At 43.9% G+C, this 26427-nt stretch overlaps 1 protein-coding gene across 2 annotated transcripts in view; it reads left to right on the forward strand.

The window, feature by feature from the left end:
- wwp2 (WW domain containing E3 ubiquitin protein ligase 2) overlaps positions 1-26427 on the forward strand; it is a 64194-nt gene that overhangs the window by 28260 nt on the left and 9507 nt on the right. Inside the window, exons 9-16 of one of the 2 annotated variants that reach the window (XM_083974526.1) lie at positions 884-973; positions 7788-7962; positions 20061-20115; positions 22325-22406; positions 23686-23814; positions 25133-25211; positions 25498-25569; positions 25813-25901. In XM_083974526.1, coding sequence (XP_083830652.1) covers positions 884-973; positions 7788-7962; positions 20061-20115; positions 22325-22406; positions 23686-23814; positions 25133-25211; positions 25498-25569; positions 25813-25901 — 771 coding nt within the window. The remainder of the gene's footprint in view (positions 1-883; positions 974-7787; positions 7963-20060; positions 20116-22324; positions 22407-23685; positions 23815-25132; positions 25212-25497; positions 25570-25812; positions 25902-26427) is intronic. The other variant, XM_083974527.1, reaches the window with a different exon arrangement.

Genomic DNA, 26427 nt, shown 5'->3' on the forward strand with positions numbered 1-26427 from the left:
GGAAGCAGCAGCTCAGTACAGCAGATGAATGGCTCACTCAGTAATCATGTCCTTTGTTGTTGTTTTCTGATATTTCCATCTCTTTTCAATTTTACAGAGAGTGTGCTCTGTCTTTTTAAAAGTCTTCTCCAATGTTAGAATGAAAATATCCAGTGGCCTCCACTGCTGTGCCCTGTGAGGCAAAAGACAAATAGTGAATGACCTTAATTTCATCCATTATTATGAGAATATATGGTCAACACACAATCAACCTATTATAACAATCAAACATTGTTGTAGAGACTGATGCAAAAAACTTTATTATAAGAGAAACAAATTACAAAAAACAATCAAACATCAAAATGTAAAAAATTTACCAAAGTATAATCACTTATTATAGAATAATAATAATATACATTCTCTTATATATGCTGCTGGTTTGTCATTAATCCACAATATACAAATCTTCCTACTTGCAACAGTTGCAGATTTAATTTAGTGCATGGCTTTCAAACTGGCTTCTCTCCCTCTCTCAGTTCAGGTCCATTGAGCTTTATTTATGTGAATGACAACAAGATTTGTTAGCAAAGTAAAACAGAAGCATCCAAAGCAAGAGCAGCTCCAAAGATAGATGTGATATATTTAATGAATAATTACAAGGCTGTTGATGTTACTTCAGTTAGTCAATGATTGCAGGTGATTAGGACAAACATGTATTTAGAGAGCTGCTGTCCTCTGGGTGCGTGGCATCAATACTGGGCTGTGTTGCTGTTGCACCCTGAGCAGGTGGTGTGGGACACTCCCTGTCCTCTCTAAATAAAACTCTCAACTGCTCTAATGAGGAGAACGGTTCATTTGTCATCAGATGAGTTATACTTCTCTCTTTCTCACTGTGTCTGTTCAGCTGGGAGCAGAGGGTGTTGCCTCATGGCAGAGTCTACTACGTCGACCACAACACCAAAACCACAACCTGGGAGAGACCGCTGCCGCCAGGGTAGGCCTCTGCACACGCCATGTGTTTTTGTGTTGCTGCATCAGAGTGAGGACGACGATTGTGTTGTGACAGCAACGACATGAGACTTAGGACCTGAAAACATACATGGTCACAAATTGAGAGTGGCATCACTCGAGAGATAGGATGAAAAACTGATCCATGCTCTTAACAAACCACCTGAGACACTTTTTCATTTCTCTTTTCAAATGGTCAGAGGTCTCAGCTACCAGAGGTGAAAGCAACATGATAATGAACTACTGACCTTGTTCTTTAGTCACATTGTTATTTCCTGACCGTGTTGCTTTTGCGCCAGCTGTTGTTGGGTTAAATTCTACACATTAAAAGAATAGTTCACCCAAAATTCAAATTACACTCATTACTCCCCCTCATGTGGACTAAGGGCTGGGAGAAGTTTCAGAGTCCTCTGTGGCTTCTCTGAGTTACAGGGGGTCTCGGCGTAGCAGTGCATGTCCATATAACGGTTGCAAATGGATACCAACTGTCTTCGTAACAAAAAGACACACCAAAAAACATCCAAATACCTCCATGCTGCTCCTATTTAATGTCTGTCTTGTATTGAAGCCCCGAAATGCGAAATTGTTCCGAAAAAGTCTATGACATGCACTGCTACGCCGAGACGCCCTGTAACTCAGAAAAGCCAAGGATAACTCTGAAACTTCTCCCAGCCCTTAGTCGACATGAGGGTGAATAGATAATGAGTAAAATTTCAATTTTGGGTGAACTATTCCTTCAACACTGCAGCACTTTGCTGTTCCTCGTTCATAATATTTTTTGCAGTTTTTCAGCTGCAGTATAGGCAGACTGCCTACGGATTATGCTGGCTCTCACATGCCCAGCGCATATGCTTGCTCAGCTATGTCCATGTTTTCAGGTGTGGGGGTCTGGATGCAGATCATTTCTGATATAGAGCTTAACACATGTGGATGCAGATGTGCAGTAGTGTGGACATAGTATGAACCCTTGACCCCCGCTGCAATAGAAACCTCTGCAAAATGAGTAATAGTTGAGCTGATGAGCTACATTATAAAAATGTCAGCCTACTTTATATCTGCAGTTTATCTTCACATTAAACATAGGAATGAGGCGGAATGCCATCTCAGTGACTTTGACTGTGTCATGACGGTTTGATACAGGGTTAGTCACATGATTTTTTGAGTTTTTATGAAACTGAAGATTTTTCCGTTTTTGCTGAGAATGGAGCCAAAATGAAAAACGATGAAACACTATTTCTCAGTATATTTGTATGATTCTCTCATAGCTGTCTACAAACCACTTCTCTTAGATCAGTGTTCAGTTTTAAATGCTGTTGCGACTGGGACTGAAGTTGTCCACATTGTCGGACACTTGTTGCATAAGTATAGAAATGTGTCCAGGAATGTTCACGTTCTCGTCGGCCGCTGTGATGTTTGATGTTTTGATGTCATTGTATTGTTCCCAAATCATAGTTTTGATTGTGCTCCTTCTTTTTTGTGCTGAGTCGTCATAATTGCAACGCACTTCTCTCCCTCTCTTTGTGGAGAGCGTTATGAGAGCAGAGCAGCTCTGCCAGAGTCCAGCCCTTTTTATGACATTTTTACTTGAACCAATTATTTATTGATATTCACAGTGTGTGTGACTGGGTGACAGAGAGAAAGAGAGGCTGTTTTTTAGGAAAAGGTCACCCCCACTTCTCCCCAAACCTCCAACCCCCATCTCAGTTTTTCCATACAAGGAATGAGAGCACGGGGGCCCAGAGAACAGAAGTCCTTTCTTAGCCGCCACATGTACTTCCATCCACCACTATGTTGGCTGCTGGCCGGTGGCCCTTCAGAGGATCAATTAGCAGGCTAATGCCACACTACTAGCACTCCAGATGTACACACCAGGAACTGTTTAGAGGCTGTGGGGGGGTAGGGGGTGGTTTGGAAGCTGAAAAAAAAGAAAGCCATCCTAAAACCAGACTGAAAGAGAGCTTCTGTCCGACTGCTCTTTATCAAACAGACTATAGAGTTTGTAACTTGTCATCACAAGCTCAGCTGCTCTGGTTTTGAAGTTGCAAGAAGCTGTAACACATTTGTTGCAGTCTAACAGCAGAAGGATCTTTTTAATGAAGAAGGATCCTGTGTTTACATAAATCTGTTACTGCTGGCATCATATGTCAACAAAGTTAAACAACAGTAACAAGTAAGTAAATGAACATTGTGTATTTATATTCAGCATTGAATTTCAAAACATGGTTCCATTTTGACTGAGCTGTTTGCTTTTGAGCGATTAGTTTTTCTTCTCTGGGGCCAAAGGGGCGATACAAAGAAATAAGCTTATGAACAAAGCTGTGATCAATACTGACTGCAGTCTTTCCAATACTGTCTGGTTGATGCTGTTCTACATGGTAGTGTGTTTTAATGTGGCTAAGCCACAATCATTCATTTAGTATCTGATACTGATGCTTAACAAACCCCTGCTTTACTAAACAGGCCTTTCATGACTCAGCCCAGACTCAAACCACTAATGAAGAGCAAAGCATGTTCAGGGAGGCTTGGGTTCAGCTTCAGTTTGTCCTGTGCAGGAAAACTCCACAGATGATCAGTTTTGCCTTAACTACTTTTTCAAGTACAACTAAAAACATGATATTTTTCTCTATGCGTTATAGATCTGTTTACTTTGATCAGTAGAATGAGAAATAGTGATTCATTCTCATAGCCAGAGTGAGTAGACATTTCCTCTGGAAGTAGACAGGTTTGTACCACTGCTGTGAACATTTGAAAAAGAAAACATCAAACTGACAAAAATCTGAATGAAACATACCAAAAGTAAGAAGAATTTAATCTGACTGAATCTTATTGACAATTAAAGCTGAAAATTCAGGATTTTTTACATTGAAATGAATGTCTATCATAACCAAGTCTCTGCCAAATGAGTTCACATGATGCATAAGCCTCTCAGTACCAGGTAAATCTCTCTGTAGTTTGTTAGGTTAAACAAACTGTTTTAAACATCGTGTCTGTGGTGCCATTTGGTGCAGAGGTCCTGTCTGCAGAGACTTTATCATGATTTAAGAAAATACCTTAACACACACTTTGAAAGTATCGTATATTTCTTGTCCAGGCATTCATTGTTGTTTCAGTCTCCAGTGTAATAATTGTTCTGCAAGCTTTATTGATGCTAATGTATTCAGTTTAAACTGATACATTTTGTATTTGGGGCCACAGTACAGGCTCACACATGAAAATTAATGGTGTGTCCTTCCAGCAGCAGGATATAAGTAGGACAGGAGCAAGCAAGTTTGGCCTCACACATTGTATTTCCACTATTTTGGGGGTTAATTCTCTTTTTGAACATTATAAGTAAATGTTGCACTGTTGGTCTCTGTTTTATTTAGTCAAACCCAGTTCCAGTAGAAAAGTAAATTCATGATATTTGCTGTCAGCCCCACTAAGAAATGAATGGACTGACCAAAGGAGGAGCTAGAATGAACAGTATTTATCTGGGCAGTTGGTGAGGAAGCTGTATACTTTTAGTTTTAAGAAATACATGTAGGTAGTTGATGACATGACTGGTACAAAGAGTTAAAGTCAGATAGCAGAACTAAGTAGAGACTCTCAGACAGGCCGCTGTGGGTTCTGGGATTTTCCCTGGCTCCAGTAAATAACTAGCTAGTGCTAATATCAGAGAGGGAACCATGTTTTTCCCTGCCTTTTAAAGGAAGCTCAGAGGCACAGCGGTCAGAGGGACTATCCTTCAACCAAATAACTCCCTGTGTTTGTAATTGTCCACACTGCTGAAGTGTCCTTGAGCAAGACACTGAAACCTTCTAGCTTCTGGGATGCAGAACTGATTTCTGACCAAAAGAGAAAAGAGCTTTTCTCATCAGAAGACAACAAAGTATCGGCACTATTTAAATCCTTACATCAGCTATTCTATTTAGCTGTCATTCCAGGAGACTCCAACGCTAAATATGTCAGCATGATGCTAAAGCGCCTTCAGCAAAGAAGCTTGAGGTTTTGACCCTAGAGATGCCATCTACAGTACATACTGTGGCTCTGAGCCCATTTTTCCATCATGTTAAATGACTCCGTAGGGACAGTGCAGAATGCTCATTGAGGTAAGTCAGTAAAAGTGTCATTGGAGCTGGTTAACATCTGTGTTCATGTCTGTGCAAATCCTGGTTAATGGTTGCATGGAGCACGGTGTCCATGGCAGTAGATCACAGAAAGATCTGCTGGGAGAAAACCGTCTCAAAAGCTCCAGTAGCACAGCCAAGTCTGTGTATTCTGCCCAATGTCAACTGCTGCACTCACATATACAGTATTTTAATGCTGAATGCTGAATTCCCAGTGCAGCTGTTCTCATTAATGTGTTTTTCTGCTCCTGTGCCCAATCTGAAACATGGCCTGCCATTAAGACCGCATGTTAACCAGGAGGTTCAAAACGCCTGATTTGATAACAGTGATATCATCTGACATCACCAAACACCTCAGTTAAAGAGGAAAGGCACAGTCTTGCCTCGTTTGGCTGACCAATGGTGTAACTTCATCACTCAGTCAGTCGGCAAAAAGACATGAGGCCGGCCCGTCTGCTGCTGCCGAGCCAAAATGAGCATCACCACACCTGAGGTTTTCATAATGGCTCGGCGACACTCCCTCAGCACTGACATGTTTTACAGACTGATGAAATCGTTGAACGTGGTTGAGGGAGAACATGCAGCTCTGTTATTTCCTGTGAATTTCTTGTGGATAGATGCACAATTAAAATACTTGGTAGTGACAGTAACAGAGAAAACTACCACTCAGAGCAGAAGTAATAGGATGTGAATAAACTGAATTGCTGTTGTTGACAAAATGTGGCATTTATCATATTTAACGATAAATATGAATGTGTGTAGATAGATGTGTGTATCCAGGGAGAGCTGGCGGCGCAGTAGTACTGTAAATCCCCTTGTGCATGCTGAACGCACATTAAATCCCGCAGTGCAACTAAAGTGAGTGTGTGCAGAGGAAGAGCAAGTCCTGGCCTCACAGTATGACAGTGTGTGTATGTATCTGTAACTGCCCTTTGTGTATTATCCAGTCATGTTGTGTATGTAATCCAACACCATGGAGCTTCTAGAGCCTGGTCTTAAACAGGGAAACTCAAGGAATTCAGAAAAATATCTAAGATTTTGAGAGCACAGCTCGTCTCACACATTCATTGCAGTAGCTGTTTTGTTTGCTTTGTTTTTTTTATAATGGCTGCAGTGGAAACCAGACTGTTTGACCACTTAAGAAAAACAATGAACCAACCAGAGAGGAAGAAGGTCATAGAGATACTCCAGATAGTAATGAAAGGTCAAAACAACGTCATGGAGTTTTAACATCAGGGTTTCAGTTTTTTGTGTATGTGTGTGTGTATTTTCTTTTAAGCATAAGGAAGTCACTGCTGTTTTCTCTTCCAAATTCTGCAGCAGTTAAGTCAGAGATATGAGAATAGCAGCAGAGCAGCAGTCAGTCCTGCTGAGTTCAGGGAGCCAAGTGTGTTGCCAGTGTGACTGTGTGTGTGTGTCGTTCTATTTGTGCTTGTGTTTCTGTGGACCGCCAATATCTCAGTCCATGTCCAGACCCCCTGTCTCAGAGGAAGGACAGGACATACACAGATGCCGGAGTAAGGGCACTGGCATGGTTAGTGTCACTTTAAAACCTGGCATCTCCCAGCGTTCCCCTATTCACTGCTACTGACTGAAGTGTGTGCCCTATTGGGAATGATTTCTTTTAAAGGGATAGTTCACCCAAAATTGAAATTTCACTCATTATCTACTCCCCCTCATGTGGACTAAGGGCTGGGAGAAGTTTCAGAGTCCTCCGTGGCTTCTCTGAGTTTCAGGGGGTCTCGGCGTAGCAGTGCATGTCCATATAACGGTTGCAAATGGATACCACTTTTCTTCGTAACAAAAAGACACGCCCCAAAATGCAAAATTGTCCCGAAAAAAATTAAATAAGTCTATATTTCAAGCTTGTTTTGTAGCGGAAGCTACTCTTCCCGGTTCGTCAAATTTGGACGAACTGGGAAGAGGAGCTTAGAGAAGCTTCCGTTACAAAACAAGCTTGAAATATAGAGCTTGCGAGCAGCATGGAGGTATTTGGATGTTTTTTGGTGTGTCTTTTTGTTACAAAGACAGTTGGTATCCATTTGCAACCGTCATATGGACATGCACTGCTACGCCGAGACCCCCCGTAACTCAGAGAAGCCACGGAGGACTCTGAAACTTCTCTCAGCCCTTAGTCCACATGAGGGGGAGTAGATAATGAGTGAAATTTCGGTTTTGGGTGAACAATTCTTTTAACGTGTAGAATTTAACCCAACAACAGCTGGCGCAAAAGCAACACGGTCAGGAAATAACAATGTGACTAAAGAACAAGGTCAGTAGTTCATTATCATGTTGCTTTCACCTCTGGTAGCTGAGACCTCTGACCATTTGAAAAGAGAAATGAAAAAGTGTCTCAGGTGGTTTGTTAAGAGCATGGATCAGTTTACCTTTAAGCATCTTAGCAGTGTTATTTCCCTTGAATTCTCCCTTACAAGTCTACAGTACACCGTCATCCCTTCATTCCTCACTTCTCTTTTCCTTTCCCATCTTCCCACTCTCCGTCTCCAGCCGCCCACTGTTTTCTTTCCTTTTCTTGCCTGTGTTTCTTTTTCCTTGTCTCCATAAATCAGTGCTGTTACTATCAGTTTTCTTTTAATACATCTGCCCACTCCCGATGAGCCCAATAAAGATGTTGTTGAAAGCCCCCCCCCCCAGCTTCTCTCTCACTCCTCACCCTCTGTGTCACCCATGCAGCTGGGAGAAGCGAGTGGACCAGCAGGGCAGATTCTACTACGTGGACCACAACACCAGAACCACCACATGGCAGAGGCCCACGGCCGAGTCGGTGCGCAACTACCAGCAGTGGCAGAGCCAGCGCAGCCAGCTGCAGGGCGCCATGCACCAGTTCAGCCAGCGCTTCCTCTACCAGGTACTACGATGTTGGCATACAAGAGATAATGAAACCTCGTGCAGGAAAAGATAATGGGGATTCGTTCTTTCACTTGCGGTACATTTATCCACCAGGAATGACCACATGAGCCACAGCACTCGATCAACCAGAATGTGCTGTGTACAAAATATACTTGTACAGCTTTTCTGAGTACACAACAATGAAATATTGGTCTGATGAAATCAGAGTTTGTCTGACATCCTATGATGTTTTACATGGTGGACAGAAATCTCCATTAATAGTGAGTTATCAACCATAGACTTTATTTGGCGCTGATCTTTTGAATTTATGTTTGGTAAATATAATAATTTTATTTGGTTAAAGCATCTTTCACTGAGTTCTCAGAAGTAGCAGCATTTATCACAGTCACTAGGTTTTATTATGTTTTTCTATTCTAGGTATTATGTTTTCAGCTTGCCCTGTTCTCATGAACCCGATATCTCTGTTTAACCTTTACACACCTGTGGCACTAACTCATTTAGACTCTTTTTGCGAAGTTGGTAATTGGATTCATCACCAGGAGCGACACCTTTAACATTACACAAGCTCACCACCGTAGCTGCTCATCCATGTCGCTGACAGTCACCGTCTGCTCACTGAGTCACCCTTTGGTCCACTATAGGGATGTCACCATTACTTGTTTTCACAATTAATCGCGGTATTAAACGCCACAATTAATTTATTGCAAAGATTCCTAAATTCCGTCGCTTTCTAAAAAAGATTGTCGGAACCGTCTCAACAGATGTGGCGCCAAAGTAAAGGTAAATGCACAGACACTGGTCCATTTACCTAACGTAGCATTGAATTGGTAGGAATTTAAAAGTTTGCCTGTCATTTGTAATTAAAATAAAACCAAAAAACAATTAAAATAAACTTAAACAATTGGTATAAATGACAATTAACTCATTGAGTGCCATTGACGTCTATGGACGTCAATCAAAATCCAACGCTTGAGTGCCATTGACGTCCATAGACGTCAAATGCACTTTTCTGCGGCTGGTAAATGGGGACGCTCTCGCACACACTGTGAGTAATTTTGGGGCTTCTGGGATGTGTAGAACGAAGAAGACTGTAGATCAGAGCAAGAAGTGAAGAGGAAGGAGAAGACGAGTGCGATCCGTACGGACATAAAAAAGTCGGAAAAAGTTTCTATTTCTAGAGGAAAACGACGGGCAGAGCCTGGAACAAGTGTAACGTGGAGCTGGAGGAAGCTTAGCCACGGTGCTATTAGCATAGCTCCAGCATGAAGTGATCGGAGGAGGCAGGAAAAGTAAACTGATAGATGATCAGTAGCAAAATGCCGAAGCGAAAGCGGATCGCGGAGTTTCACCAGTTGCTGTAAACCGACGTCGTGACGACGAACCGAGAGATCAGCGCGGTGCGTCGCTGCCGCGGCCGCGTCCAGCAGAGAGGCTGAAGACGCCATGACGTCTCCCTCCCTACTTCAGAGACGAGGGGAAGCAGCAGGAGGAGAAGTAGGAGAGGGGAGGGTATGGAGGGGGAGGGGGAGGGGGGCGTAGGAGAGGCAGCAACTGCTCGTACTTGTTGTATTTTAGTTGTTGTTGTTGTTGTTTTGTTTTTTGTTTAGTCTTTTTTTTTTTTGAGGGGGGGGGGGGTGAAAAAAACATGTGAAATGAAATTTTCAGATGTCTTACATATTTTTGAAGCCTAAATTAAAACGGATAAATCACTATTTTTCTTGAGAGACTCTTTCACAAAAATGCATTTTTCTCAGCTTTCTAGAAAAAAAGTGGTCTTTTTGGTGCAACCAGGCTCTATTCAACTTAAGATAAATCAAGAATGGAACAAGGTACAAACAAATGGTTTTTTCCCTAGTTAAATAGAGAGTCTCCTCTTTCCTTTGAGCTGTTTGGTGTTTTCAGAGTCATAGTACAAAGTACTCTCTGGGTCTTGACATATTACTCAAAATGCCCCAAAACGCTGGCACCTGGCACTGACCATTTTATAAAAGGTCTGGCACTCAATGAGTTAATGACTTGAATAATTCAAACACTTCCCCTGGGGAATATAATTGGTCCTTTATTAAAGGTTATAGCTACAACTTTTTCATCAAAAGGATTAATTTTTAATATATAATGCATCCACAGAATGTCTAGAGGGGTGCAGAATAAAAGGATTAATTTTACAGAATTTAAAAAAAATAGTATATAAATAATTGTTTAATAAATTTTGGCGGGTCCAAAATATATAAATATTTACATCTGGTTACATTGGCAACGTCGGCATGGAATGATCTCTCTGGCAACAGCATTAGAACGTTGATGTCATGTGTTTACTGCTGTTGTCACTACCCGATTTGCAACGCTACCCGGTTTGTGACAGCCACGTACGGCAACTCCACTTGGACAAACTTAGTTGAATTGACTTAGGATCACTGCCCTATGTGCGTCGCCAGAGACGGTTTATCTTTTTATTTATTTTTTTTAAATACTTTATTAGTAATGTAAATTGAGGGTTCGTTGTGGTGGTAATAGGATCTTGATGCTCAGAAAACAGGAACACAGGCGGACTTTTAATGTTTACTGTCGTCTTTTCTCGCCGGCCTCATCACCATGACAACCACAAACAATCACAACTACCACAACACTCACTGAATAAACGAGTCTGCCGCGGCTGTCTTATGACGGACCTCCGCGGTTTTTATTTTATTTTATTTTTTAATCATTTTCACAGTACCATATTTTAAATTCACAGAACTTTAAGCATGTACGCAAATTGGGCAGTGCCCAAATGAAGTTTGTCCAAGTGGAGTTGCTGTAGGCAGCTGTCCAAGATGGCGGCCGGTCTGCGCATGCGCAGACCAGTATTGTCACAAATCGGGTAGCGTTGCAAATCGGGTAGTGACAGCTGTAACTGGCAACCAGTAAAACGGAAGGTTGGAGCGAGAGCAGAGACCGAGAGAGTTCTACACCTACTGGCCAGAAGGAATTAAACTTGTAGCTATCACCTTTTAATGTTTGTGTAAATAATTAGCATAGATAGACTATATATGATTTTACACATTCATAGTGTTGTGAAATTAATTAATTCATAATAATTGTGATAATCGTAATACCGTGATTATTTCTCTGACAATAATCGTACCAAGAAAATCTACAATCGTGACATCCCTAGTCCACTACCATACAAGAATTAGTGCAGCTTTAAGAAGTTATCAACCTAAAACATTTGATACACCATACTCTATGTAATGTATATGTGCATTAACTCTGGCTGGTGTTGGTGGCATCAGGAAGCATTATTGATGATGTAGCTAAGACTCAAGCTGATCAGACCTTGGTGGTCAGAGGTCATAACTCACCTTTTTCGCCACGTTTTGCGACAATTATGACACAAAATTCACACCCATTGTCTATCCGTCTGGATGAAAACATCCTTTGTAAACATCTTTGTTTCTTACTTGTTGTGCTGTGTGCTTTCAGCTGTCACTCAAATATTGCAACTGCTTTTTCCTCAGTTTTTTTGTTAGTGTCTGATGGTACCACTCTTTGTCGGTCAGTGCTTATGCTAACTGTTCACTTCCTGTGCTGTTTATGTGAAAGTCAGTCTGAAAAGTGAAACAAATCTTGTGCAGCAGAGACTCAAACCCAAACTCGAGCAGGCCACTGGAGGTTTAACAACAGCGAATGTGTGGGCAGTGAAGTTTTTGTACCGTCAAAGTTAAACACACCAAACATATCTTGAGCTGTGTGTTTTTTAGTTTTCTCACACATTACTGCTGTGGAGGGTTTCTCTGGTTCAGATCACAGCAGATAGATTGAAAACAGTGATTTACTTGTTTAGAGTTGCATGTGGTCCTCAAACATCCACCTCAGGACTACAAACAATACATTATTTTCAGTAAGTGCAGCTATATAAGCAACACAGGGGGAGTTGGTGTTATTTGAGACTTGTGTATAGTGTTTTTCCAGTGGAGTGGGTGGGTGTTGGGTCGTCGGTGGGTGTCCTCTCCAGCCAAGGTCAAACTGCAGCGAGACAGTAAAAACTTAGGAGACTAGAACAACAGAGCTTTCTCAATGAACCATTAGTAAAACCAGCCTTTAAACTCTTACTGGCTTCTATTAAAACACCCCACCCTGCACTCTGTGTACTAGTGTTTCAGTTTTAATGCGCTGTATGTGTACACTTGTGTCTACAGTTACGTTTGTCTTTGTTTCTTTCTCTGTATCTTGCAGTGGCCGTGTGTGGGATTTCGTAATTGTGTATTTGTGAGCATTGAAATAACCTTCTTGTGGTTCATGAACCATTATCGATCAACCTTTTCTCTTACTTGTATTCCATCAGTGTAGTGACAGTGTCTGTGACCGTCTGTGGTCCGGGTTCACACTCTGGACAAACGATTGAAACATTCAGCAGAAATGTGTTATTCAGGTCCATCTAAAACCTGCAGTGCTCAAAACAAACCTTTCAGTTCTCAGCAGATTCTTAAAATGAGACATTTAACTTTCATCTGACATCTGGGCTGTTAAAGGAACAAGCAGCAGGAGCCGAACTCCTCTGTAAAAACATCATAACAAGTGAAGTTCAAATGGTAACAGGTGTTGAGGTTGGTAATTTTCTCAGACTGTGGTCGTTGGTAATATTACTACTGTGTTTACTTTATTCATTGTAACACGGGTGTTATTACTGAAAGTGAAGTGGACTGCTGTCACTGCCTCCATTTACATTCACCTTTACTCATTTGGCAAATGCTTTACCCAAAACAACTTAGTGGTGAGGGACAAGGCCAAAACCTTATGTATCGTTCAAATCACATGAACAGGAAGTCAGGAGAGAAAGATGAACTTGCTCCTCTTTTTGGACTCTGTATCAAATCTCCAAAATATTAAAAATGAAATGTGACCGGGGGTGAATTGTAGCTGTGCTAGTTTTAGACTTATTTCTGCAGCTGCTCGTTAAAACCACATTAAACACTGCTGTACTTGAGCCATTTGCTTTGTTATATGAATAAATAAACATAAAACAGTGTTGCAGAAAAACACCCCCCTCATACTCCTCAGTATAATAAGGTATCAAAAACGCTACTTTTATCATTTAGTCATTTTCCCCAGCATGAACCAAATGTAACATGAAACATGTTGCGTCTCAGATTCTTCTCGTTTCCTCAGTTGTGTTGCTGGTTTAGGGAGAAATTCCTGGATCTTAGTTTTGGCACAGAGACTACAACAAACACAACAGCAGCAACGACTGCTTCTGCAGCAGCCGCTACAACCACTACTTTCGTACTTGCATAACTTGCCTACCAAACCCTAACCCTAACCCCATGCAATGGTGCATATCCAAAATGTTCCTTTTGTAGAATAGAGTGGAAATCCCCACAGGGTTCCTCAAAGCCTTCTTTAAAATTAAGATAACACCTTCTCTGAGAACCACCTACCACTGACTTAAATACCAATCCTTTTTTTATCTCACTTGTTCATGTGCAGCTTTATGATGCATTTAACTTCTCATATTGTCCCTGCGTTGGGGTACAGTTTGTTCCAGTTCACACTTCACCCAAACAAAATGAATTATTAAAGGGACATTGTGTAACTTCTCCTGTTATCTATTCACGAAAATCAATTATGTTTTTCATTAATCAGTAATCCCCCCATCAACTAACTGAAGTGTTCCTTTCAGCTCTGAATGAGCCGTTCATATCATTCATATCTCCATGGAGCGGGTAAGCTCGGTGCTGGCTGCCATGTCGTGTCACCATGTTTTACGTTCAGTGGCAGCGTGACGGTAGGAAACCACGGAAACTCAGCGGAGACACCGGAGCTGTCGGCTCAGGTCGAGGTGGCGTCTGTGAAAAGTCACCGCGGTAACGCAGTGAGGAGGAATGGAGCGTTACACTGATGCTGCATTCACCTGCAGTCGGGCAGACGGCCATCGCTAACAAACCAGATGTCATTTTAGTCACAGAAGTCCAGAGAATGCCGGTAAAACATAGGTCAGGTAAACAATACCACATCACCATGACAACATATTGTCACGTGTATTGTTTTGCCTCGTGCTGACGGACCACTTGTTTACATAGAGGCTTGTTTATGCCGTTACATGCAGCGGCTGTCGTCCGTCTGCTGTCTGCCCAATTTCACGTGAATGCAGCATGAAAAATACGAGTTGCTTGCGATATACAACTGCAACGCTAGATGGGAGGAATTCCTACACAATGTCCCTTATCATAGACATGATATGCATGTATTTGGAGAAAAACAATGCGTTATTGATGCTGGGCTGTGTCTACGGAGACGTCATGCAGCGTGCCCCAAAACTGCTCTAAAACGTGAGCGGCAAAGGAACGGCGCTCATCATTCGAAAACACTTCAGCATGTGCAAAACTTTGAATTTGTATTCAAGGAGCGCCGATGATGTGGATAGAATTTAAAGCTCAAGAAGACTAATCCGAGTCCGACTACTGTCCAGGTGACCTTGCATGTAAACGTTTCCAGTGATGTCAGATTTCAAATGAGTAACCAAACAAAAAGCCAGTTATTAGCAGCGTCAGGATGAATTCAGGCGTTCGCGTCACCGTCGGAGTGGCACCGCACAGGGCCGGTCCGCGCTGGGACACAAACGTTCAAGTTCACCACCACCCAAGCCCCAGTCCCCGTCCCCCTCCCTCCTCTAACTCCCTCCCTCAGTGTGTGTGAGAAAAGCCAACAGGCAGGTCTGCCCTCCATGCTGATAATACGCTGCTGTGTCTTGGAATGCCCACAGCGCTGATAGCAGCAACTATTTATGGCCCCAGTGTGTGTGAACGAGGAAACGCACATAAAAGAGCTCATAGTTGAACTGTGCACGCAGCAGCATGCTCCACGGCAGAAAATCATGATTCTGAACTAGTTTAAAATTACTACGTTAACTAATCAGCCTCTCCTGACAAAAACCAGGACGTATCACTGTCATTTACTGTGTGTGTGTATGTGGCTATAAATGTGCGAGTGTGTGGGTCACTATTGTTATAGGAGAAAAGAAAAACAAAAAAAACAATCAAATACCTATGGTACATGACTGGAATCCTTATGACACACCACTGAACTCATATAGTGTACAGTATAAACAGTATAAACTGTGTGTTTTTGCATGTAGCCACTCACCTCAGATAGCCGAACTCTGAAACATCCTGGAAAGACATTACTATCTGATCACAGAGCGCCTGCTCTCCCCACCACAGAAACAAACACTTTTTCCTTGTTGTGATGGTAAAATGGTAAATCGACTTGGACTCATATAGTGCTTTTCTAGTCTCTCGGACCACTCAAAGCGCTTTACAGCGCACATTCATACAGCGCTTGGCAGCGCAGGAATCTAACCATTCACACACATTCGTACACCCAATGGACGCATCGGGGGGCAAGTGTGGGTTCAGTGTCTTGCCCAAGGACACTTTGACATGTTGCCAGGAGGAGCCTGGAATCAAACCACCGACCTTCCGGTTAGTGGACAACCCGCTCTACCTCCTGAGCCACAGCCGTGATGATTTCTGTACAAAAATAAACGGTGGAGCAGTGCAGTGGTAATGTCCAAAATATCTCCGACCGTTTATTTTTGTAAAGAAATCATCACAACAAGGAAAAAGTGTTTGTTTCTGTGATGGGGAGAGCAGGCGCTCTGTGATCGGATAGTAATGTCTTTCCAGGATGTTTCTCTGAGGTGAGTGACTACATGCAAAAACACAAAGTTTATACTGTTTATACTGTACACTATATGAGTTTAGTGGTGTGTCATAAGGATTCGAGTCATGTACCATAGATATTTGATTGTTTTTTGAGTGTTTGTTGTGGTTGAAAGAATTGCCCCCATAGGTTAGTGTTGTGGCTATCCCTAGCTCCGTCTAGCCATGGTGTAACTCTGGTTTGTCTGCATCAATTTTAGTCGCGTTTTTTGCTCCAACCAACACTGGGTGACCATCAGGACAACGATTTAGGGGTCAAAAATGACCGGAATTCTCCTTTAAATCACATGCTCCTCCGTGTGTGTGTGTGTGTGTGTTTGAGCAGATGTGTTCACAGGCCTGTAATGTTGAGGTCAGGTGCCACATTTCTTTTCTGTAACACATGACAACCAAGGAGGGTCAAGAGGCCGCTGGCCGTCTTAGTGCTGGACGAGCAGCGCAGCAGCCATCAACCTTTCCTACCTCAGCTGCGTGGGCAGACACACACACACTTTTCGGCCGCTCCACAGTGCTGGTGTGTATTTGTGTTTGCAGAGTAATTGCAGCTCGTTAGGAGAGGGCAGCCTCACAGTCATTAACTGCTGTTTCCGCCCCAACACCCCCACGCCCCCATCCGCCCTCTTCTACCTCTCCCAGTCTTCCTCTGTGTTTCTCTACCTCCATCCTTTCCTTTAACCCCACCCACCCGTTTGTTCCCTCTCTAAAATCCCCCTTTTGTGCAAAGCACTAAAATGCCTTTCACCCATTTTTGATAACTTGGATTAAAGTCTTCATCTTTCTGCTCTCCTAGTTTTACCACTCCTCACCCTTCACCTTCACATCAGTCCTCGGCCCCACTCCCTCCCTCCCTCCCTTCCTCTCCCCCTCCCTCTCTAACTTTCTGTCCATTCTCGCTGGAACAAGGACCCTTAACAGCACCACCTGAATCAGCCCTGTGTTTTATCACTTGCGGCTCTGAACAGAAAAGTCACACAGCAGCGCCCGGCTGCATGTCCCCCATGTTTACACACAACCCGTCAGTGCTCAGGCTTCCAGAAAGCACTTCTGTAAGAGAGGTTTTTTTTTTTTTTCATGAATGGACAATGCAAGTAACTTATGGAAACTGCACTGATGTTGTGTTAACATTATGTTATGTGGAAAAGCAATAAAGAGCCCTTTGATGCTACATCTGCAGTTTATGTCACTTTTAGACCTTCATAGAAATAACTGCAGTAAAAGTGAAGGACAGTGTGTCTGAGCCGATTTTCTTCTGCGTGTTGTAATCTTATATTTAAAATACATGCAGCTGTATTCACTTCAACATCACCCTTTAGGTTCCCCCTTTAGACAAAATCACAACGACTGCTCCTTTTTTTAGCCATAATGTGTTTACATTTCAGCAAATTGGCATTAAAAGAATGTTCATGTTTGCTGGATGTACAGACGACTCTCACTGGATTATTTTAACACTGAAGAAAACTTAAGTCAGGTCCTGGACTTAGAGGGAGTCTGTTGTTTCTCTGACTGAAGTGGATATATCTTCATTTATTGTTTATTTGCGGTAGCTATGAGATGTAATGGTGTCTTTGGATGGAGGGGGTTATGAGGAAACGGATTTTGCAGATTTTTCACACGAACTTTGGAAATCAGGGTTTTAAACTGCCCCTATGAGCTGTTATTACATTCAGTGCAGCTGATGCTCATCATGCGGTGAACAACCTACAGAGCTCATGTCCTGGGCCACTTCCACAGAGAGGCTGCTCTGTGCTGTCGGTCCAGTCTGGTGTTAGTCAGACCGTCTGACAACAGATCATCAAGATCATTTTAAGACAAAAGCAGTAGACGGCTTATCTCACTAGTGTTGCCATGGTAACAATCACGTGAAAATCGGGGGACATAGATCATAATGTGTGATTTGTGTGATGAGAGGGGAAAAAGGGAAAGAATTCATAGCACAGTCCATCTTAAAACAGTAAAGATTCAAACTGTTTTGTTTGTTTTGAGATGATTTCAGACTCAGTCTGTCTGTATCCAGACTCTTTGTTCTGTTATTCCCTGTCACCTCGTGAAGGATTGTTGGAGTTTAGTTATGTTTTTGTGCATTTTTCAGATGAATATTAGGCCGGTCGTCGTCCTTGGAGAAATCCGTCAAAGTTTAACATGAATGTTAGTCCTCACCTTGAGTGAAAATGCAAATCAGCGGTTCACACTGATTAATGAACAGATGGATCAACGTGGAACTGCTTTGATCAGTTAATTTTGTCAGTTAATTGTCTTTACGAACGCTCCTTTGAGTCGAAAGATGCAAATATTCAGCGCTACAAATACTGAACAGGAGTTGAAAGCCACTCTGAACTCACTGACCTGCTGTTTTTCACTCTCTCCTGGTTTACACAGAGCGGCCTCTCTGCTCTGTGCAGAGCTGGAAAACAAGTGGCAACTGAAGTTTACAGCTGCATAAATGAATAGTTTATCTTTAGTAACGTTGAAAGACTGTGGAGCCGATGCGACGCTGAACGTGCTTTAACGTGTCACCGGCTGAATTCGCCGTCGGTTTCACCTGCGCCGCCTAGAAACGGGCCTTTATTGCGTACTCCTTCCAGATCCATAACACCCAACCTTTATTTCACACGTTTCTGCCAACATGCTGCTTTTCCCTCTCTTCCTCTCCCTCCCTTGTTTTCTCAGTCTCTCTTTCTTTTCCTCCCTCCAGCCTCACTCTGTCTGGAAGCTGCTGAGGAGCTGAATGGTCAGAGCCAGGATGAAGTCATCATGTCTTTATATCATTATATTCTCCTTTTACCTTTTTTAGTCACAGAAAACCCAAAAGGGTGGGGTTCAGGGGCATAGATTGGTTGGCTGTCGATGGTAGTGACACACACGCACACACACACACACACACAAACACACACACACCCTTAAACCCTGTTCTATGCCCACTCCTGCTCCTTCAGCAGACCCAGTCCTTTCCATCCCAGCTCCCTCAGAGTTTCCATGACAGAGCCACTTTAAATGGGCACAGTCACATTTCTTTTTTGGAAATGCTGTGTAAAGTGACGTTGACACTCGGTAGATAATACACTCAGGAAATAATCATCACTTTTGTGGTGCAACATGTCTCAGTGAAAAGAAAAAAACCGCTATGCAGCTCCACCGGCCTTCAGCTGGGAAACACTGCTTCTTTTCACACTCGCTGCACCCAAACAGAAATGAGCAGATTTCCTGAATGCATCAATTTTTTTCTCATTATGTTTTTACATCACCACTGCAATGATACCTGTAACCAAGGTAACGCGTTGTCATTAGAGATGGCAGGACTGTGCATTTGTGATAAACAATATCCTGCGTGAAAAAGCGCCAGGAGCTGTATGTGTATGTGTGTGTGTGTGTGTGTGTGTGTGTGTGTGTGTGTGTGTGCCACCATAAGAACATACACACTGACTGACTGTTTGCCACAGACAAACTTTCCACACCGTGGCGTGCACTCACACACACTCACACACTTTTGTGTGTGTGTGTGTATGAGTGCAGGCTGAGTAAACCCCACAGTGGTTTCCAGGCCCAGGGTGAATAAAGGTGCCTTTTGTCAGACCTGGGGTGGGTCGAGGAGGCGGGGTGGGTGGGGCGGGCTGGGCCGGGCCTGGGGGGGGGGGCGGGGGGGGGTGTCCAGTCTGGAACAAGCATGAATGTTCCCTCAGTTCCCTCAGACATCGCACTTCCCTGCCTACTTTCACAGCAGCGCTAGAAGAGAGGAGGAGGAGGAGGAGGAGGAGGAGGAGGAGGAGCACAGGGTGGGGTAGGGAGGGGTGCCAGGGTGGAGGAGGTGGTGGGAGGTTGGGAGGTGGGGTGTGTTTGAGGAGGTGAGCGGGAAGCCGGGGTGGGGGGGTGGGGCCTGCATCCAGCCAGTGAGCTCATTGGAACAGCGTTGTTGTTTTATCCTCCTACCGAGCGTGTAGTTTTTGGAAGGCATACGAGCTGCCGGGCTGCAGCTCCCTCAGTCGTCCCTCACTGCTGCAGCAGAGAGGAGCCCCCCCTCCCTTCTGGCCTTAACACTCACACACACACACATATACACACACACACTCATTCCAACATGCCTGACACAGGTATCATCCTGATTTTTACCTCACACGTCCGATGCTCCATCTCATTACCAGGATTTGGGACGCCGGCACTGAGTGAGTTTTACTGGCTTTTTCTTTTCTTGCTCACCGGTTTTCCCTCCTTTCTGCATTTTTTTTTTTTAACGAGGCAGGGGGGGGGGGCGGGGGTCATTTTCCCCCCTAACTTTTCCTTCCTTCCCTGATCCTGGCGTGGCGGTAAAACAGTGACAGACACCGTGACAACGAGGGGGTGAGAGGAGAGAGAGCGGTGACCTAACGGGATTTGTTTTGTCTCTCTCTTGTTTCTCCTTCAGCCGTCTGGAGCTCCACTGGAGAATGACCCTCTGGGCCCGCTGCCTCCCGGATGGGGTAAGTTCGACCAACACACTCCTCGTGCATACACTTCTGGTCTCAGCGGCGGGCGCTAAAGGTGCGTTCACGCCGAAAGCTGGACATACACGTTCGTGGAAATGAATCTGCTCGGGCTGGATTCTGGAGTTGTGGAGCTGTTTCCAGTCTCTCCGAGGTATTTTTGACGACTCTCGCCCAGTTGTCAACTGTCTGTGAAGCTCTGCAGTTTGTCATGATCCCAACTCTGGGTTCTTCATTTGGTCGGTTGAGGTCGTTTCTGCTGTGAGGGCCTGAGGTTTGGGCGAAGTGTTGCAAAACGCTTTCGGCACCACAGCGTTGTTTGTGTGAACGGACCCCGCTGCACATTTTGGTCAGAAGACTTTTTTTTTTTTTTTTTTTTTCAAAAATGGAAACAAATCTGGTTCTGTGTTTTGTTTTTGTTTTATTTAGTTTTTCTATCCTCGAGGCCGGAGATCGGTCGTTAACTGATTGATCGTCTTGACTCGTGAACTTGATCATTATCATTCTGGATAAAATGCCTCTTGGTTTCGGCTCATGTTATCCCAATTCATCACTGTACACACTCCCTTTACTCTAAAGTCCGCAAATTACAGAGGCCACATTATTGATGGGACTTTTCATCATCCAGCTTTTTCCCAAATGAGTAATGTAATCAGATCCACGCAGAATCATCTCACACACATTCATTCATAAAGGAACGCCGCTGGCAGCTCCCGGCCCTCTGACATTTTCACAGACTTGATCACACGGCCGTGTTCTCTCCAGAAAGCCTCGCTCCCTGCCCATGATGCCTTTTCAACATGTTGCGGTACCTCAAGACGAAAAACCTCAATTATATCACTGGCTCAGATTTGCTTCTCTGGCGCACTCGCTTTCTTTCTTTTTTTCTCAGCTGCGGTTGCTTCCCTCGCATTTTTTTTTTTTTTTCTCAGGCTCGGATTCAAGAAGACAAAGATGGGAGAAAAGAGGGAAAGACGAAGGAGACGGAAAAGGGACATTGGCGAATGAAAGAAAGTGGGGAGGGGGCGGCGTTGGGGTGGGGGGGTGGGGGGGTTAACTGGATAGTAAAGTGGGGGAGTGGAGGAGAAAGCTAGTAAGAGCTGCAATGTGAGCACTACTGTTTCTGGGCCCTCCACACACTCCTGCTAATGAGAAAAAGATGTCAGAGCGATGGAGGGAGGAGGATGGGGCACCAGCAACCTACCATACACACACACACACACACACACACACACACACACACACACACTGACACAACACACACATTTAACATTCATTCAGTGTAATTCTGTGTTTAACCCGTTTCAGTACCACATAAATGTGTTTATAGTATCAAGACTTTTGACTTTGTCAGGAACCTCAATTTAAACAAAATAAAACATTTTGACCCGGTTATAACAATAAGAACAATAATGAGAGTTCAAACTGAAATCATAAGTGCAAAACCAACCTTTTCATGGATAAGGAACCTAACAATGTAACCAAGAGATGAGAAACAAATGGGATGATAAATAATTGTTTTAGTGTGTTTTACAGCTGATTTAAAACATGGATCAAAACCGACCCGAACACCATAGATGGTAGTAGAAAGCTGACAAGAGGAAGTTTCCAATGAAGACAAGGAGTATACTGACAAAAAAGGCCCAGGGGTCCACAACAAAAATATTAACACCAACATTTTCATGGATGAGGAAGCCTAACAATGTAACCAAGAGAAGAAAAACTAATTGGATGAAAACAAATGTTTTTAGTGTATTTTACAGCTGATTTAAAACATGGGTCAAAACTGAGCCTAACACCATAGATGGCAGTAGAAAGTTAACACAAGACGAAGGTTAAGGTCCTTTCAGCCTTCGTTGAAATGAAATCTTTACTTTCTTGTTTCGTATTTGCCCCCGATGCTGCGTCATTAACGTTCAGGCCGCAGCCTTGAGTCCACACACACACACACACACACACACTGAGGTTTACCCTGCTGAGGTATTCAGATCAAGCCACAGTGAAATACCGCACAGACTCTCTGCTTTTCTATCATGGTGGTGTGATTTTTTTCTTTTTCTTTTTCCCCTCTCTCTCTTCATCCCAGAAGAGAGTCCAGTCTTTACCAAACACACACTCAGGTGTTCTCTTTGACCCTTCTCTGTTTGTTGTGGTGTTTGTGCCATGTAATTAGCTCTTCAATGTGCCGTTGTGTTTGTGTCCACAGAGAAGCGTCAGGACAATGGCAGAGTGTACTTTGTCAACCACAACACGCGGACTACACAGTGGGACGACCCGCGGACCCAAGGGTGAGACTACGGAGCTAGCAGGAGAGCTAGTGTGTGTGTTTGTGTGTGTGTGTGTGTGTGTGTGTATGTGGGTGCGTGCGCGCGCATGTGCCTGCTTGTTAGGTGGTTTGTTGCTTTGGGTGTTTTGCTCGTGCAGAAGAAGAACTAATCTAAATCGTCATACACAGTCGAACTGGGACGACAGACTGATCCGGATCATCCTGATTATTGAGAAAGTGAATTTGACCAATCAGAAAAAAGCACAAAGTTACTGTTCAGAGCTGGAGAATCTAATTGGAGATGAAATGGAAGCAGCGTGGGCTCTGATCAGATCTTCTGTGATCGATCTGCTGTTCATTTGATCATTCTTCTGCCATCACCCTGTTTCTTTGACATTTTAACACTTCCTGAGCTTTTTCAAATTATTTTCCTCCTCACCCCTCCGCTCATTCAGCTGCTTAGAAGAAATGTCTCACATCTCAGATTTGAACCTTTCTGCCCTGTTTGAGTTTTCTGGCTCTGGCATATTCATCTCTGTCTGACTTCACCAGAGGGAGATGGACATGTAGTCACTAGGCCCAGTCTGTACCTTTCATCTATGAACATCCACACAGGTGGCTCAAAGACTCTTCAAAACATCTGGATAAAACATTTCAAAGTAAAAATTGCAAAGAAAATATATATATTTTTATCTTTCAATTACTAACTTGCTCCTCTTCCTCCTAATCCAACCCATAGATGTAAGCTGCAACTCTTTGTACAACCTTCGATATTTTATTATTTGTCAATTCCCATTTCAGTTCCAGTTTCTCTCAGTAAATGGGAGCAGGAGGCGACACTCACAGTCACTAAACAGCTGCCTCTATATTGGTGTTTCTTTTTGATTATCTTATATTTTCATATTCACTTCTGGCCTCGATAGAAAACAAACATCACGACAAAGGATTCAGTAAAAACCTTCAAGTTTTCGATTTAAAGATTGTTTTGTTTATGAGAGGCACAAACTGCAGCCAGGGTGAAACATTCCAAAGATTTCTGTGAGTCAGTTCTTCTTATAGTAAAGTATAATTTTATAAAGGCGTCTCCTGCTGCGGGCCCCACTGGTAAAGGCCCCTCTAGACTTGATTGCAGCGGTTGGAAGCAGTGTGAATAAGTCACACATGGCCAGCTCAGGTTTTTCCTTTGGTATCCAGGGTTCTTTACTTAGATCCAGAGCTTAGTGGGCCAGGTGTGTTAGTCTCATCCCCGGGACGGGGCCCCTGCAGCTGGGACCGTGCTCACTGCCCTCTCCCTGTTGCAGGATGATCAAGGAGCACCCCCTGCCCCCGGGCTGGGAGATGAAGTACACCGCAGAGGGCGTCCGATATTTTGTGGACCACAACTCACGCACCACCACCTTTAAAGACCCCCGACCCGGCTTTGAGTCAGGGTAAATATTCTCTCAGCCCTTCCTCCCAGATCTGGAGTCTCTGACAGACTGAGGACTGACGACGGTCACTCTGCACTATCAATCTGCCTCATACCTGCAAATGTTCACTTGAACAATCCCCTCATTTTGTGAAAGTTCATGAAAACTGTGGAACTTCACTCAAATGCCATTTTTCTTTTCATTTTTTATCAGTATCTTTATTGGCACCATGTTCTCTCCATCGCCTTTCATGTCTTTGCTTGTTTTCAAGGATCTCAGACAATCAGTTTCAGCGGCTCAGATATTTAACAGTAACAAGAAGACACATTTTATCACAGCAACACGCAATACACACACACACACACACACACACACACACACACACACACACACACACACACACACAGCACTTCCCTTCAGCCTGTGGATGTGTGCTTTGCCTCCAAGTCTCACATCTCACCACTAAGTCAGGAGAATGTGCAGATGTGCGACAACAGATCCACTGCAGGCTGCACTGGCATGTGTGTATGTGTGTGTGTGTGTGTATGTGGGTGTACGTTTGTGCCCCTCTGTGTTTATGTTCAGCATGGAAGTGTGTATTTGCTTCTGTGGTTGCTGCTGTAGATGGTGTGGTTGTGTATGTGTGTGTGTGTGTGTGTGTGTGTGTGTGTGTGTGCGAGCTGCTTTTCATGCTGATACTTGAGTGTATTTTGGGCCTCTGGTCATGAAGGACTTCTCAGAGTCTTCATTGTTGTTACACTGGATCCTGAGAGACAGCACGTCCATGTCCACGTCCACGTCCAGCTCTCTGCTGCAGCGTCTCCATGTCCTCACCCAGACCCAGACCCAGACCCAGACCCAGACCCAGACCCAGCTGAGCCTGGCAGCTCCCTCTCTCTCCTCTCACCTCATCCCTCTCTCCCATTATCTGTCTAACACTCTCTCTCTCTCTTCATCCATGTCTCATTTTCTCCAGTGCTGACACAGCACAAATCCTGTGTGTGTGTGTGTGTGTGCCTGTGTGCGCGTGTGTGTGTGTGGAGCTTATACTAACACAGCTGCAGACCCACACTCACCTCTGTCTTTGAGACCCAGATCCATGGAGTCATTCTGCAGAGCAGCACGGCTGGTGTCAAGTTAATATTTACTCTGAGCGTCTGGCTGCATCTTAAAGGGGCAGTTCATGTTTCTCATCATCAGCTGAGCTTTGTTTGTTATTATTATTATTACCTGTGTATTTAATAAACCAGGGAAGGATTCCCTATGGATTTTTATTAAACAGTGAAGACTTGACTGAGTTGCTTTCTCTCTCTCTCTCTCTCTCTCTGTGTGTGTGTAGATCACGGCAGGGCGGTTCACCCGGCGCCTACGACCGCAGCTTCAGGTGGAAATACCACCAGTTCCGTTTCCTGTGCCATGTAAGTGTTAAAGTCTGCAGCTACAGTGAAGGTTTTCCTGTCCACATTCACCTCAATGGTGTGTGTGTGTGTGTGTGTGTGTAGTGTATGTTACTGGAGCTCCAGACGTTCAGATAGTTTTGTCTATATCTCTTCCAAGTTTTCACCTAAGACTCCTGTTCCCACCTGAAGCCAATAAAGTGGAAGCAAATTAAATTCTCTGTCCCAGTTCATTTTTTTGGATCATTTTCACCCGTGTGCATCTCTGTTTAAACCTGTTGACATTTGTCTCTCTCTGTCTCTCCAGTCCAACGCGTTGCCCAGCCATGTGAAGATCTCTGTGTCCAGACAGACGCTGTTTGAGGACTCGTTTCAGCAGGTCAGGGACAGAACACACAACATCTCCACTCCAGGCTCACAGGATGAAGCAGCCTCAGCCTGAATTAGCTCTGAAAATGACTGCTACCTATTTCAGTGTATTTAAACGAATAAAGCAACGACTAGTAAGATGATCTTGTTGAGGTGCAGATATCTAGTTTTACTATAATGTGGTTGAACACTTTGCTGTGATGTGTTAGTGTGGTTTGTTAATGATATGGACGGGTGGAATTTCTGTCATCAGATCATGAATGTGAAGCCATACGACCTTCGCCGCAGACTCTACATCATCATGCGGGGGGAGGAGGGGCTGGACTACGGAGGCATCGCCAGGTGAGAGCAGCAACAAAACAAACACCCCTCTCCTGCTGACTTGGTTTGGTTCTGTAGGTTGTTGCACACATTTGTCCTTAATGTTGGTGACGGCGTTGGTGTGCTTTTGTCTTGGCTTTAAGTCAAACTACTTTTTTAAACTCAGAGAGGACAACAGTCTTCTCTGTGTGTGTGTGTGTGTGTGTGTGTGTGTGTGTGTGTGTGTGTGTGTGTGTGTGTGTGTGTGTGTGTGTGTGTGTGTGTGTGTGTGTGTGTGTGTGTGTGTGTGTGTGTGTGTGTGTGTGTGTGTGTGTGTGTGTGTGTGTGTGTGTGGTTACCAGCAGAGGTCACACTGTAAATGACTGATGCCCCTTTAAATGTGGCTTTCTGAAGTCATACAAACCCCCCGCCCTCTTGCAGTGTCTCTGTCCTCCTTCCCCATCCCTCCATCCATCCATCACATGTATCCATCCTGCCCGTGTGTCTGCTGAGCTCTAGGTCTCTCTCTCTCTCTCTCCCTCCCTCTCTCTCTCTGTATCTATGTTGT

The sequence above is a fragment of the Trachurus trachurus genome, assembly GCF_905171665.1.
Source record: "Trachurus trachurus genome assembly, chromosome: 6".
In the NCBI taxonomy this organism is placed as follows: Eukaryota; Metazoa; Chordata; class Actinopteri; order Carangiformes; family Carangidae; genus Trachurus; species Trachurus trachurus.